Genomic DNA, 15,320 nt, shown 5'->3' with positions numbered 1-15,320 from the left:
TTCCTTATTATTGTAATAATACGAGTTTGCAGAGTTCTCTGCAAAATTTGAGGTGTGGATAGGTATATATCCTTTCATATCTAAATTGACTAATTTCTGCTCTATCAGTCAATGTATTTTTTTGACAGGCAGAGTTAGGGAGAGAGAAAGGTCTTCCTTTTCTGTTGGTTCACTCCCCAAATGGCCGTGATGGCCGGCACGCTGCACCGATCCAAAGCCAGGAGTCAGGTGCTTCCTCCTGGTCTCCCATGCGGGTGCAGGGCCCAAGCACTTGGGCCATCCTCTGCTGCCCTCCTGGGCCACAGCAGAGAGCTGGACTGGAAGAGGAGCAACCGGGACAGAATCCGGCCCCAACTGGGACTAGAACCCGGGGTGCCGGCGCCACAGGTGGAGGATTAGCCTAGTGAGCCACGGCGCCGGCCAGTAAATGTATTTTTAAAAAATGAAAATCTTCAGAGTTGTGTAACTTAATGTGTATGTCCATATCCATATTCTTTACCCTTTAGCAATATGATTTTAAATTATCTTTAATAATTTTTTTTGACAGGCAGAGGGGATAGTGAGAGAGAGAGACAGAGACAAAGGTCTTCCTTTTTCTGTTGGTTCACCCCACAATGGCCGCTGCGGCCAGCATGCCGCGCTGATCCTTAGCCAGGAGCCAGGTGTTTCTCCTGGTATCCCTTGTGGGTGCAGGGCCCAAGCACCTGGGCCATCCTCCACTGCACTCCCAGGCCACAGCAGAGAGCTGGACTGGAAGAAGAGCAACCGGGACAGAATCTGGCCCCAACCGGGACTAGAACCCAGGGTTCCGGCGCCACAGGTGGAGGATTAGCCTAGTGAACCGTGGCGCCGGCCATCTTTAATAATTTTTCTAACACTTAATATGTAACAATTTCTGTTTCTACATTTCCCTTTTGTATTTCCAAATGCAACAATGATCAGAATTTTCCAGAATAAGTGAAATATCCAAAATTAGCAGTGTCACATTGAACTTTTCCTATCTTCTACCCAGTTGACTACTTTGCCTGTATTTGTAATTCACTGTGATTTTTCATTCAGCCCTTTAGTTTCTTGGGGTTTAGTTTGATGAATCATCTCTAGGTTCTTTTTTTCTATAGCTATTCATCAGCCTCCTTTCCTCCCAGGAGCTTGACCACCACCATGGCCACTTTCACTTTAGAAACAAATCTTTAAAAATGCATAATGCCCTGGCTGTTTACCTTCAACTCCATTGTTGAATTCTGCCTGCCTCTAACCCAGACCATCCCCAAAGCCCCTGAATGAGCTTGTGGTTTCAGTGCGTTGGCCTCCCTGCTGTGCATGGTTTACCTAGTAACTAGTATAAAATTTTAAAATACGGATCGCATCATGTCCCCTGCTTTCTTAGAACTTCCCTGCATTCTTTCAGCAAACTTAAAAATCAGACTCCTTATAATTGTACATCTGATTTGGACTTTACTATTTCTTCAAACTCAATTACTAATATTTTTCTTTTCTCACTCTTGCATTGTCTTTGTATCTTCATGCCTATTTCCTAACTGTTCATCTGAAATTGTCTCTTTCCCTATCACTTTTATTATGCTTTTTAGATAACTATCTGTTAGCAAATTGTTTTCTTATCTATTTCCACCACTGTTTTCACTGAAATGTAAGCTCTAGCAGGAAAAGAACAGTGACTGACCCGTAGTTGATGCTCAGTAGGAAAATTCTCATTGAGGCAGGTAATCTCAACATCTAAGATTTTGGTGTGATTGCACATTTTTTTTCTTAGTGCAGAAGTACAAGATGCACATTTACTCAGTTTGCTTCAGGCATTTTGTCCATTTTGCTGGTATTATGTATTTAGAGCCAGTTAGTGTATCTAAGTCCAAAAGAAAAATTTAAAGTATTTCCAAATTTAATAAAGATATATGCAATTTCCCACTTACTCACTATATAGGTCAAATTATCAGAGTTCTTTACTTAGAGTTCTGTACCAAATCTTACATATTCAGATAGTATTAGTTATTCCACATGATTGTGGATAAATAGCTACAAAGCAAGGGAAAAAAATCTGATGTCAAGGTAAAATCATAAATATTTGACTATCAAACAATAATCACATATGAATATACAAGTATAATATTTTATTCCCCATCAATTTATCATTCGACTTGTTGTTAGAAGAGATTATATGAGTCTAATGAGATATATCTACTTCCAGTTATTCTCAGTATAATTCACATCGCTCTCTTCTGGACAGTTGAACAAATAACAACAGTTTTGAAAACATGGAGATTTAGAGAGGTCACAGATCAGGTTTACAGCATCAACAGTCTTTCCTCCCATACTCAACCCATGGAACAATGTAACCAATCAGAGAATAATCTCGGTGTGCAGGTCCCATTAGCAGACATTAGGAGTCCGTTTTCTCGGGCTGTCACCGAGTAGTTAACCTCAAGTGGAAGTTGCTCTGAGAAAAGCTTTATCTGCTTGTGAAAGAGACAGCCTCTCTGAGACGCAGTTTGTGAAGGCTGTTGTATCAAGGGTTAGGAGAATGTCCGAAATGGAAAAAAAGATGGAGCAGGAAGGCCTTTCTTGCTTGCAATTAAATTTTTAGACAGTACAAGTCAAAAAATCTTACTTAGACTGGCTTCTTGCAGCTTGTCTTGTTTTTGCTACTCAGGCCCCTGTGAGTATAACATTCCCAAATAAACTTTCCAGAAACATTCTCTTAAAAACAAATTCAAGCCAGTAAGCTATTTCAGACTTTTTGCCTGTGCCCCACCCAATTTGTGCCTAAATCCTATATTCTTGGTTACAATAGATGGAATTATTAATGCTAAAACTAGCAAATATCTGCCAACAATGCATGTTTTTAGCAATTCTGTCAGATAAAGCACAATTTATAAGAAATGTAAGGAAAGCACTGAGAACCAATACCCACCTATTCTACTCTCCTTCTCAAGAGGTCAGTCTGCTGTTGTAGATTCCAAATGTGGTTTTGGGGTGGGCATTGGCCTAGCAGTTAAAACCGAAGTAGGGTTGCCTGTATTCCAAATCACAGCACCTGGGTTGGAATCTTGGCCCAAGTTACTGATTCCAACTTGCTAGCAGGTGAGGGCCCAAGTGATTGGGTACCTGCAGGTCTGGATTGGGTTTGTGGCTCCTGGCTTTGGCCCACCTCAGTTGCATTCCTTGTGGACACCTGTTAAGTAAACCAGTGAATGGGAGCACTGTCTTGTCTCTGTCTCTCTCACTTATTCTTTTTGTCTTTCTTTTTTTTTTTTAAAGATTTATTTATTTGAAAGAGTTACACAAAGAGAGGAGAGTCAGAGAGAGAGTGAGAGAGGTCTTCCATCTACTAGTTCACTCCCCAATTGGCCACAATGGCTGGAGCTACGCTGATCCAAAGCCAGGAGCTTCCTCTGGGTCTCCCACATGGGTGCAGGGGCCCAAGGACCTTTGCCATCCTCCACTGCCCCCCCAGGCCATAGCAGAGAGCTGGGTAGGAAGTAGAGCAGCCGGGTCTCGAACCTGCGCCCATATGGGATGCCAGGGCTTCAGGCCAGGGTGTTAACCCACTGTGCCACAGAGCCAGCCACTCTCACTTTTTCACACACCCTTTCTTTCTGTGTCTCTTGAAATAAAAACTGATAAATAAGTAAAAACTTAAAGAAAGTGGACATGGTTCCAACAAAAGGACTCTAGAACTCAATCATATAACAGGTCAAAAACAGATTTAAAAGAGTTATCTAGAAAGATATTTTTAACAAAAAACAAAGAAATCTCTCCCTCTCTTTGCCACAAGCAAACTAAATAAAGTTAATTATTTAATAAGGTAGTAAGTAAAAAACAAAAATAAGCAAAATGAAACAAACCAATCAATTCATTATACTTTTCCAGCCAGGCCCCCTCAGTTTCTGCCTGATAAATAATAATCAGATATTAGCTATTTTATTTCTATTAAAATTTCTCTCTTTAATGGCAAAAATATTTCAAATTTCTAGAGGAGCCTAGAAATCTCCAAATTATTCATCCGCTTTTCATTCATAGGAGAGGCAGAGACACGGATGTCCTTGATGAAGTTTCCTGGTCCTGGATTGGTCACTGCTTCCCTTAGAAGCACCCCAGTTCCCTGTTTAAATAAGATGATCAGCCGTGATAGAGGAAACATCCAACTTGTCTCTTCTCACTTTAAGCATGAAGGGGTAGGCTTAATCTATTCTCTAACAGAGCTCTTATGAAATAGTAAGTTTGGAAAAGAATGATCACAATGTGAGCCATAAGACTAAGGAACATTCTATGCTTTTCCAATATGCCCTTGTCAAAACGTACATAAATTAGTCTGGAGGGAGCAGAACAACATGGCGTTGTTGATGGATTCTGCCCACATGGCAATTCACCTGATCATTGAAAGACAAGAAAGGGATTCACCAAATCCATAAATTCACAAGAAAGGAAGTATTGTCACCCAGAGCTGGAGAAAAAATACCTGTTGGCTTGATAAGGTGGGATTTCCCCCGGTTTTCTGGCAATGTGGGATCTTGGAAGAGAAGAGAATTGCTGCATATTTCATGTTCCTTTCCCTGAGCCATCTGTGGTCATGAAAGAAAATTATTAATTTTATATTTTCATAAATAGTTAAATCAATAGTTAAATAGGCTTGCTAAAGAGGAGTGAGGGAGTCATCCTAATACTGAGGGAAGCCTGGAGACTGTGCAAGTCTAAGTAGAGATAGTAAGTGATGTACCTTCAGGCGATTTTACCGATATTGGCCAACAGTCAACAAAACTGGTGGCTATGTGTGTCTATCACAGACAACCACTCTAACAGAAAGCCCTAGTTGTTAGGACATTTCTCTAATTCAGTTCCTCCCTCCCATTCCTAAGCAGGGCACATGAAGTACAACCTGAGAATTAAAAAGACTAATCTATCCACAAAGCTGGTAGAAAACTAAGAAAAAGGTACGGCCATATTGTGTCGCTGGACAAGAGGAGAAGTTGTGTATGTGGAGCTGATTACTGGGGCAGTGCTTTCAACACACATGGAGAAAAAGCTTAGAACGCCCCCACATGTCCTATCTCTCTATACCTGTGGTCTCTCTGGGTGGCTGAAAGCATAATTTATACGTTATTCATCAAGCTTTCAGCTGAAGCATTAAAAATGACTTTTTTTTTTCTTTTGACTCAAAGAACAGATATTTATTTCTTACAGATCTAGAGTCTGGGCAGTGCAGGATCAAGAAGCCAGCAGACCTGGCCTCTGGTGATGGGCTGCATCCTACTTTGTGGATGACTATCTTCTCACTGTGTCCTCACATGATGGAGAGCAGATAGAGGAAGCAAGCTGTTTCATGTTGCTTCTTATAAGGTGACTAATTACAACATGAGCATTCCATCTTCATGAATTAGTTAGCTCCCAAAGCCTCCATCTACAAAACATATCACATTGGTTATTAGGGTTTTGACATATAAATGTTGAGGGGACACAAACATTCAGTTTATAACATCAACCTCATGCTGGTACCATCAGTTCTGAAGTCTTCTGGATATACATTTCTTTGATTTTTTAAAAAAAATTATATAAAGGTAACAGATTTCATGTATTTCATATTTATAGTTTTAAGAATATAATGCTACTTCCTACTCTACCTTCCCATCCTAATTTTCTCATTGTTCTTTTCTTTTTTGAAATGGCATACTTTTGTTTTTATAAAAGATTTAATTTATTATTTATTTGAGAAGTAGAGTTACATACAGCGAGAGTGAGAAGGAGAGAAAGGTCTTCCATACATTGGATCACTCCCCAAATGGCCATGATGGTTGGAGCTGGGCCCATCTGAATCCAGGAGTCTGGGGCTTCCTCTGGGTCTTCCATGCAGGTACAGGGGCCCAAGGACTTGTGCCATCTTTCACTGCCCTCCAAGGCCCTAGCAGAGAGCTGGATCTAAAGAGGAGCAGCCAGGACTAGAACTAGCACCCATATGGGATGCTGGCACTACAGGTAGAGGATTAACCTACTGAGCCACAGTGCTGGCCCCAGTGACATATTTTCAATTTACTTTATAATCACAAGCTTAATCCTCCACTAAATAAAGATTTCAATGAGTAGTAAGTAGAAAATCCACTGTTCCTCAGGAGTATAGACAAAGGCTACAACAATTATCAAATCTCAAATGTCAATTTTGCTCATGCATTACATTTTTTTTGTACAACCTTGGGTAATACACTCCTATGACTTTAAGACAAATAGTGGCTCTAGATAAACCAAAATCTCATTCATAAATAACTAAGAGGAATGAGAAAGTAAGGAAGGATTGGGGAAAGGAAGAACAGGAAGAAAGGAAGGAAGGAAATAAAGTATGTGGTACCAATGCAAAAGTTCTTTGGAAGAAGAAAATTATCAAAATATTTAAAAGAATAAAAATTCTATTAAATTGTTATTTATTTGAGGGGCAGTGAGATTTTTATCTGCTGACTCACTTCCCAAATGCCTGCAATGGCCAGGGCTTAGCAGGTGCTGCACCAGGATTCGAGATCCCAATTCAGGTCTCCGTTACAAGTGACAGGAACTCCATTATTTGAGCCATCACCACTCTCTCTTTCAGTGTCTGCCTTTGTAGGAAGCTTGAGTTAGAAGTTGGAGCCAGGAATCAAACCCAGGAAACCTGATGTAGGACACAGACTTCTTAACCATTAAGCTAAATGCTTGCTCTCAAAGACTTGTTAAATAACATTCCTTTGTGGCCGGCACAGCGGCTCACTAGGCTAATCCTCCTCCTAGCCAGCACACCGGGTTCTAGTCCTGGTCGGGGCGCCGGATTCTGTCCCGGTTGCCCCTCTTCCAGGCCAGCTCTCTGCTGTGGCCAGGGAGTGCAGAGGAGGATGACCCCATGGGAGACCAGGAGAAGCACCTGGCTCCTGCCATCGGATCAGCGCGGTGCGCCAGCCGCGGCGGCCATTGGAGGGTGAACCAACGGCAAAGGAAGACCTTTCTCTCTGTCTCTCTCTCTCACTGTCCAATCTGCCTGTCAAAAAAACAAAAAACAAAACAAAACATTCCTTTGAGGAGAACTTACCACATTCTTAACAGACATCTACCAAATGATAGGTATAATCTAATTCAGTTCTAGAATTATCATAGGCCGTAAATCAATGTTTTTATGTTTTCACATGATAACATTGTTATAACAAATAAACATTATATTTTTATTATCCTTGTTTTATGTTAAAAATGAGAAGTTTCATCATTGCACATTTAAGATTTAAAGCCCTTTTATCTATGTGTATCTTGAAAATAAAACTATATAAACATTTATTAAAAATTCGTATTACAAACATCAGAACTTGAGTAGCTTTCCTAACTGCGGTTATTATAATTTGTCTTAAGAACCTGAAAAACCATTTCTTGATGTAAGTGACAATGATATGAATCAATTCATATAATAATATATCATGGAGCTAAATGTTTATGATTTATAAACTTTTCTAGGTAAAAAAAAGTTATCCTCCTGCAAACATCTTTATTTTAAAATGACTTGAATAGTTTTCTTCTGTATGAGTTCTTTAATTTAAATTAGCAGTTGGTTTTTGATTTTTGCTATAATGAGAAAATTCATCTATTTTTAGACAAGGAGACATGCAAATACCAGAAATCCTGGGGAGACATGGAAATGGATTAACGAGAGCAACACACATGGTACTGGAGGTAAAATAAGTGTGCATTTCTGATCAGCCACTTCTTTTCAAAGCAAGCTCTGCTTCCCCCTGTAATTAGTAACACAGATAATGGCAGATCATTAACAAACATCAGTAGGACACACCATTAAACTTTGTGTGAACAGTGAAGATCTCAATCTAAATTCAAATTCTATACTTAGGTAAGGCTAAAAAAGTGATCACCTGTGGCTAAAATCTGCTTGCAAAAACCAATAAGCTGGAATGAATCAACATTTTCCTGTGGATAATCATTTTGTCGAGGAATGCAAGAGTAATATAATCTTCATTTTTGTTGTCACATTTAAAATGAAAACAAAGAAATAATTTCATCTATCAAAGGTCGCTAGCTATACAGCTTGTATTCAGAGAATAGTGGCGATGGAATGACAGCACCGAAAATTTCAATGTACATTCAGAGATTCATAGGATTTGATGAAGAAAAGTTTGACTTATTTTCAGAGCCATTTAAATTGCTTAGGAAGTAGATTTGGAATTAAAATTAGATGAGTTTAATTCAACCGTGTATAATTTATGTTTATTCCAAACTAAAGCTAGAGCTCACTGCTTAGATATTCATCATAAACATTAATAGTAAAAATTCTAGGTTATTGGGTAAAAAAGGAATAGGGAAGTTTCCATCCTTCTACTTCATTGTGTATGCCGTAGGTACAACCAAACTACTCATTACTCAGGTAGGAAATCTGACAGGCACTCAAACAGAAGACTTCTTCCCAAGTACTGTTTATATAATCTGGATATGTCTGGCACACCCTCAGTTTTTCAGTTGCTTCTGTTCTAAATATGACTCATTTATTTCTGTGTTCAGAAACTTTCTAACTTGTATTCTCGCTCTCTTTTTTCTCTGCCTTAAGGAGAACATTTCTTTTCACTTTTAGGCTGAGTTCTAAACAGTAGGCATTGAGTTGAATGTGAAAGTAAAAGACAAACAAAATACTCATAATAAGTAGTTTCAAATTAGTTTTGTGGGTAGTGGAAGTTTTTCACTGAAATATTTTTTAGAATTTCAATATATAATCTTCTTCAGGAAGTTTAAACATTATTTTAAGGAAATACTAAATGGCTTCCGAATTCCTGGAAACTCTTGTGTTTCAATAAGCACAGTTCATAAACTGGTTCTAACACCAGTTCTAAGCTTAAAGCAAAATTCAGCTGTCACATGTTTTTCAATGAATGCAAACTTAATAAAAAATAACATAAAATAGTATTTTTCCACTCTACATTCAATTAATTTGCTTTGTTTTTAAGCAATTTTGAAGAAATTAAGTTTGAGTTACTGGCATACTCTGGTCATTTCCTTCTTGCTAAATCACTCACCTGTGTCTGAAGAAGCAGTTCTCATATCTTACATTTACATATGAGGAGTATTCAAAAAGTCTATGGAAAATGTGAATTGCTAGAAAAAAACTATACATGGTTTTTAAAACTTTTTACACCAGATAAACTTATCTTTTATTTTTGTTTTATATAAAATTATTGGGGTACCTTCCTAGTACTCTATTGTTTACCAGGCACAATGTTATCATGTGTTAAGCATTAGTGTATGTATTTTATATTTATTGTCCTGTAAGGTACAGGACAATAATCATTGTCCTGTAAGGTACAGGACAATAATCACAGACCTGACACTCCTGGACATTCTAACAGAAAAAAAAGAGCATTCCATAGAAGAGTATAAACAGTGGAAACCGGTCTGTCTCGTTTCCTTCAACCTCCTATTTCTCATTAGTCTACTTTCTTCAACTTCTGGATTCTGTTTCATTATGTGGTCTGAAAAAAAGTCTCTCTCTTTGAATGTTAATTATTTCCTCCGAGCATTGTTCTTAACTAGGCTTCGACCTTGACTTTCCAAGTTCATCCTTTCCAAATAGTTTTAGCCAGAATCCTGCTTAGTTTATAAAGAATTCCCAATCCTTGATGGCTGATCAAGTTCTTCATCCCCCACTTTCTATGTCTAAGTCCTTGACCTATCTTTAGCAACATTCCTTCTACCTTTGACATCTCCTATTCATAACTTTATATTCACTGACTGCTTCACACTCCACATAGGCTATAAATCCCCAGCTGGCTTTGATGTTGTAGGGATAGAGACCAATCTCTTTCACCTATTTCTATAATATTTGCCCCTAAGGTCTCCCTTGCAGCATAAAAACTGTCAGAATAACTTTTTTCCTTCTATCAGTCCTGTCTACAGTATTAGGGGGCATGCCAGACCTCAGTCCCTATAGTGTAGTGCTTCATGTATGTCTAGAAGTGCTAGTAGGAACCAGGAACTCTGGGCATGTTGCTAGATTCTACTGGTGACCAAGACACAAGGCATTCCACTCTCAAGGTAATTCCCATTTTTGCCAGTCTTTTCCTGGCTTGATAGGAGAGAAGTCAAGCAGTGGACAGTGAGAGAGAGAGACAGAGAGAAGGGTCTTCCTTTTCCGTTCATTCACCCCCCAATGGCCACTGCAGTCGGAGCTGCGCTGATCCAAAGCCAGGAGCCAGGTTCTCCTGGTCTCCCATGCGGGTGCAGGGCCCAAGAACTTGGGCCATCCTCCACTGCACTTCCGGGCCACAGCAGAGGGCTGGCCTGGAAGAGGGGCAACTGGGACAGAATCTGGCACCAGGACTAGAACTCAGGGTGCCGGCGCCGCAGGCGGAGGATTAGCCTATTGAGCCATGGCGCCAGCCCAATAAACATTTTTAAAAGCTATCTAGAACATTTGTTTAATAAACATTTCTTTTGCAATATGAGATTATTGAATTTAACTTTTTTTTCATATATATATTTTTTTTGACAGGCAGAGTGGACAGTGAGAGAGAGAGACAGAGAGAAAGGTCTTCCTTTGCCATTGGTTCACCCTCCAATGGCCGCCGCGGTTGGCGCGCTGTGACCGGCGCACCGCGCTGATCCGATGGCAGGAGCCAGGTGCTTCTCCTGGTCTCCCATGGGGTGCAGGACCCAAGCACTTGGGCCATCCTCCACTGCACTTCCGGGCCACAGCAGAGAGCTGGCCTGGAAGAGAGGCAACCAGGACAGAATCCGGCGCCCCGACCGGGACTAGAACCTGGTGTGCTGGCGCCACAGGGTGGCGGATTAGTCTATTGAGCTGCAACGCCGACCTGAATTTAACTTTTAATTTAAAAATTTCCCATGCAGGAGCATCTCTTTAGGCTTTTCATTATTTTTTCTACCATGTGTCCTGCTTTTAAGTTCATTTTACTGACTAACCTAGTGCCTCCCAAATACTAGAGAACATCAGACTGTCTTGGAGAGCTTGCCAGTTGTCTGACCGCACCACCAGAGGCCCAGCTTCCCATCATGTAGGTCAGGGGATGGCCTGAGAATTTGCATTTCTAAAAGTTCTCAGGTGATCTCATTTTTTGCAGATCTATGGACAGCACTTTGAGAACCACAGAAGTTGCCTGACAGAAGACCAGACATCAAATACACACATTTTCTGGGGCAGTTACCAACATTCCTCCTCTGCCATTCACCATTTCTTCTTGCTAACGTTCCTATTGTCTACTGCACCTGCTGCTCAGCTGTTACTTTCCTCAAGACTTGATTTTTATCAGTTATGCTTGCTAGGGCTGTGAATTCATGGCCTTGGAGAACTCACTGATGTCATTATTGCCCCCTGCCTTTGTTCCTAGCCATTTTGTCCTGCCTTTGCCTTATCCCTCTCCTACTCTCTTTCTGGTTCAGCTTCACTGTCAAGGCTGTGTACCTCCTAGTCTTCCAGGCAATGGCCCCTTGCTTCTGTTCTCTAGTGGATTTCAGTGTGCAGACACTCAAAACCCTAATCCTGTTTATTCCCTTCCCCCGTGGCCATGCAGGGTTTCTTTGCCTGCCTCTAGGACAGATAACTGTGATACCTGAACACTTTGGATCTCAGGCAACAGGCACAATCACAATCTCAGTGGCCAGAATGAGAAGACAAAAGTGTGATGTATACTACATGTAATACAGTTTGAAAAGATAGGACTTCCACTGCCTAAGGCTGGGTATTTTGCACAGTATGTGCACATTTTTATTTGTTCACTTGCTGGCAATTTTAGTAGATTGATCTGGAAGCAGTATGAGGGTGGATGGGAAAACTAAAGAGACCTAAGGCTTCTTAGAGGTCTAGAAAAGAAAGACATGTTCCATCTAGAAGAATTAACATATATTTAGTTTGTGTGATGGTGTGCTTTTCAGAGTAGGCAGAACACTGTGAGAAAGTTTCAGTAGAGAGAGATTTTAGGCCAAGTAACAGTCTTGCTGCTGCCTAACAATGCAGACTAAATGATCAGCAGTGAGCAGTTTTAAGGCATCTGTTTTGCTTTATGTTTCACAGCTGTCAGGTAGGCCCCACGCTTGTTCTACTGTGTGGACCTTCCCCTCTGCTCTTACCCACCCAAGTTTGGTCATTGCCATAGTGGATGTGATGTGAGGCACATTTATTCTCTTAGTTTTTCGATGCAACTTTCTTCCCTTTAAGTTATGCTATTAAAACTCCCATGGCTTATTTCAAAATAATGATGACATCCGACTCTAAGCTAAAATTATTTCTGAAAGTGGAGAGTGGTTGAAAGCAACTTGTCCTCTCTTCCATAACTACAGCCAGTTAGGAAGGAAAATGTACCCTAGAATTTGTTTTTTCACTCCTGGTTATCTAACACAATAATCTCTGAATAAAATAAATGTACCTAATGCAGACTATGTCATTTTATTTCTCATTGGCTTGAAAGACTTTGCCTATTTTTATATATTTTAACTCCTTAATCTGATGTCAATGATGATTTTGTCTCAACTTTGGTCCCCTAGAATGAACTTTATCTTACGTTTTCTTGGGCATACAGAATTCATACTGTTTGGATGACTCCAGTTTAAATTCTGGAAAGGCAACAATGTCCCCCTACACTGAAGGAAGTTCTTCCTGTCAATACTGTGTCTTGGTATAGATATGGAGGGTCACAAATATCCTATGTGTATGCGTGTGTACATGTTTGTATGTGTATGCCCGTGTGTGTGTGTTTGTGTATGTGTGTGTGCATGTGCATCAATACATGTATCATGATCATGGTTCTGGAGGCTGGGGCGTTCAGAATGAGGGAGCTAGTGCATTCAGTTTCTGGGAGGTGCCTCCTTCTGGTTTGCAGGCAGTTAGCCACCTGCTTGCTGTATTCTTCCAAGGCAGAGAAAGAAAGTTTTCATGTCTGTTCTTTTTTTTTTTTAAGATTATTTATTTGAGAGGTACAGCTACAGACAGAGAGACAAAGAGGGAAGTCTTTCATATGTTGGTTCACTCCCCAAATAGCCACAATGGTTAGAGCTGCACTGATATGGAACTGCTTTATTTTCAGATCCATTCTTGCCAGTCACCTTCTTTGTCTCAAGAAACTACACTCTCCAGGCTGCCACGCCCTCCTGGTTTCTGGTTGGCTTAGTCAATGGGAGGCGCTGGCAGAAACCTACAGGATAGGAGGAGTTGAACTCTCGGTTCTCTTTTCCTTTAACTGCTCTTGGCACCTGCATCCCTTGCACATCTCCAGTTCCCCACAAGTTCATCCCTCTTGGTGTGGTCCCAGCCCCTGCTGGTCAAGCTCCTTATAGGTCCAGGTTTCCTGGGTGGCCATCTCCTGAACTCAGCTAATACTAGTTTACCCCTTGACCATCTCTCCCTGGGGTTGGTGGTAGCTTTCTGCTCAACTCTTTCTTGTTTCTTAGCTCTTTTATCAATTATGTTACTATTCCTTTGTAAAATTTAATTAATTTTCATTTTAATTTGAAAGACAGAGTGACAGAGATTTTTTCCATATGCTGTTTTACTCCCCCAAATACCCATAATGGCCATGGCTGGGCCAGACTGGAGTCAAGAGCCTGGAATTCCATCTGGGTCTGCCACATGGGTAGCAGGGACCCAAGTACCTTGCCTTCACTTGCCACTCTCCAGGGTGTGCATTATCAAGAAGCTGGGTGGAAAGTGGATCCAGGATTCTGTGAAAAGGACAAAGTTCTCAGCTGTTTTCCTGCAGAAATAGTGAACAACAAACCATGTAAAAATGGCACAATTTAGTCTTCTCTAATTGGGGATAGTGGCAGGATGTCTTCCGCTTCTCAGCTTTTAATGAGATTGTCAAAGTAAGCAAACTGCAATTATGTCTCAGTAGGCATGCTGTCATTATTATCAGGAATAAATAGGGTGTTTTTAGACTTATTTATTTGACTTGAAAGTCACAGTTACACACTGAGAGAAGGAGAGGGAGAGGGAGAGAGAGAGAGATCTTCCATCCACTGATTCAATCCCCAATTGGCCGCAATGGCCAGAGCTGCGTTGATCTGAAGCCAGGAGCCAGGAGCTTCTTCTGGGTATCTCATGTGGGTGCAGGGGCCCAAGGACTTGGGCTACCTTCTACTGTTTTCCCAGGTCACAGTAGAGAGCTGGATGGGAAGTGAAGCAGATGGGACTCGAACTGGCACCCATATGGGATGCTGGCACTGCAGGTGGTGGCTTTACCCACTATGCCACAGTGCTGGTCCCAGGAATAAATAAGTTATAATCAAATTGTTCATAATCTTTTTTTAAACTTTTATTTAGTAGATATAATCTTTTAAATAGAGTTTTAGAAGAAATTTCAAGTTATTCCTCTTGAAGAAGGTTAACAACCTTTGTTTCCAGGACAGTAGGGATGTAGAGTATAAATAAGATGATTATATAAAGCAAAAATACCTTCTGTTGAATGATATTCCACTGGGCACTGAGTCAACATTTTTAATCAATAAATATTTACTTCATAGGTTTAATGTTCCAGATCTTTTTTTAAAGATATTTTACTTATTTCAAAATCAGAGTTAGAGTTAGAGTTAGAGTTAGAGAGAGAGAGAGAGGGTCTCCATTCACTGGTTCACTCCCCAGATGGCCACAACAACCACGGCTGGGCCAGGCTGAAGCCAGGAATCAGGAGCTTCTTCCAGGTCCCCCATATGGGTACAGGGACCCAAGAACATAGGCCATCCTCTGCATCCCAAGTGCATTAGCAGGGAACTGGATCAGAGGTGGAGGAGCTGGGACTCGAACTGGCACCCATATGGGATGCTGGCACTGCAGGATGAGGCTTTAATCCACTGCACCACAGTGCCAGCCCCCAATGTGCCAGATCTTGTTTTGAGTTCTGACAGTATTTGGGAAGTGCTTTGCAAGGTGTTAGTCATCAATGATCCTTAAATGCAAGAACTAGGAGCAGATATTTGGCCTATTAGTTAAGATGTCCGAGTCCCACATCTGAGTACCTCGGTTCAGTTTCTAGCTCTAGTTCCAAATTACAGCTTCTTGGTAACCGCAAGCCTTGGAAGACACGGTTATAGCTCAAGTGACTGGGTTCCTGTAACCATGTGGGAGACTTGGATTGAGTTCTTTGCTACCACTTTCTGCCTAGTGCAGCCCTGGTTGCAAGCATTTGGGAATGAACTAGCAGTTGGGAACTCTGCCTCTCTCTCTCTCTGCCTTTCTAATTAATTAATTAATTAAAAAATACAAATTCTTGTGTAGTCAAAGGTACTCAAGGTCTCTGTGGTTCAGCTGTGGTTTTCTACCATCTTTTTCATTTGGGTCCCAAGATTTGTCGTCC

General features: G+C 40.8%; 1 protein-coding gene across 10 annotated transcripts in view; it reads left to right on the top strand.

Annotated features, from left to right (window-relative positions):
- The window catches only part of NPFFR2 (neuropeptide FF receptor 2), a 334,371-nt gene that overhangs the window by 194,339 nt on the left and 124,712 nt on the right, over positions 1-15,320 (top strand). For 3 of the 10 annotated variants that reach the window (XM_062198716.1, XM_062198717.1, XM_062198718.1), the window contains exon 2: positions 7,611-7,689. The exons of 2 other annotated variants lie outside the window; for them this stretch is intronic. In XM_062198716.1, coding sequence (XP_062054700.1) covers positions 7,621-7,689 — 69 coding nt within the window. In that variant the 5' untranslated portion in view covers positions 7,611-7,620. Of the gene's footprint in view, positions 1-5,196; positions 5,353-7,610; positions 7,690-15,320 lie in introns of all 10 variants that reach the window. 5 more of the 10 variants (XM_062198721.1, XM_062198714.1, XM_062198719.1 and 2 more) reach the window with 3 other exon arrangements.

The sequence above is a fragment of the Lepus europaeus genome, chromosome 8 (genome assembly GCF_033115175.1).
Source record: "Lepus europaeus isolate LE1 chromosome 8, mLepTim1.pri, whole genome shotgun sequence".
NCBI classification, from domain to species: Eukaryota; Metazoa; Chordata; class Mammalia; order Lagomorpha; family Leporidae; genus Lepus; species Lepus europaeus.
This window is presented reverse-complemented; position numbering and strand designations above follow the sequence as displayed.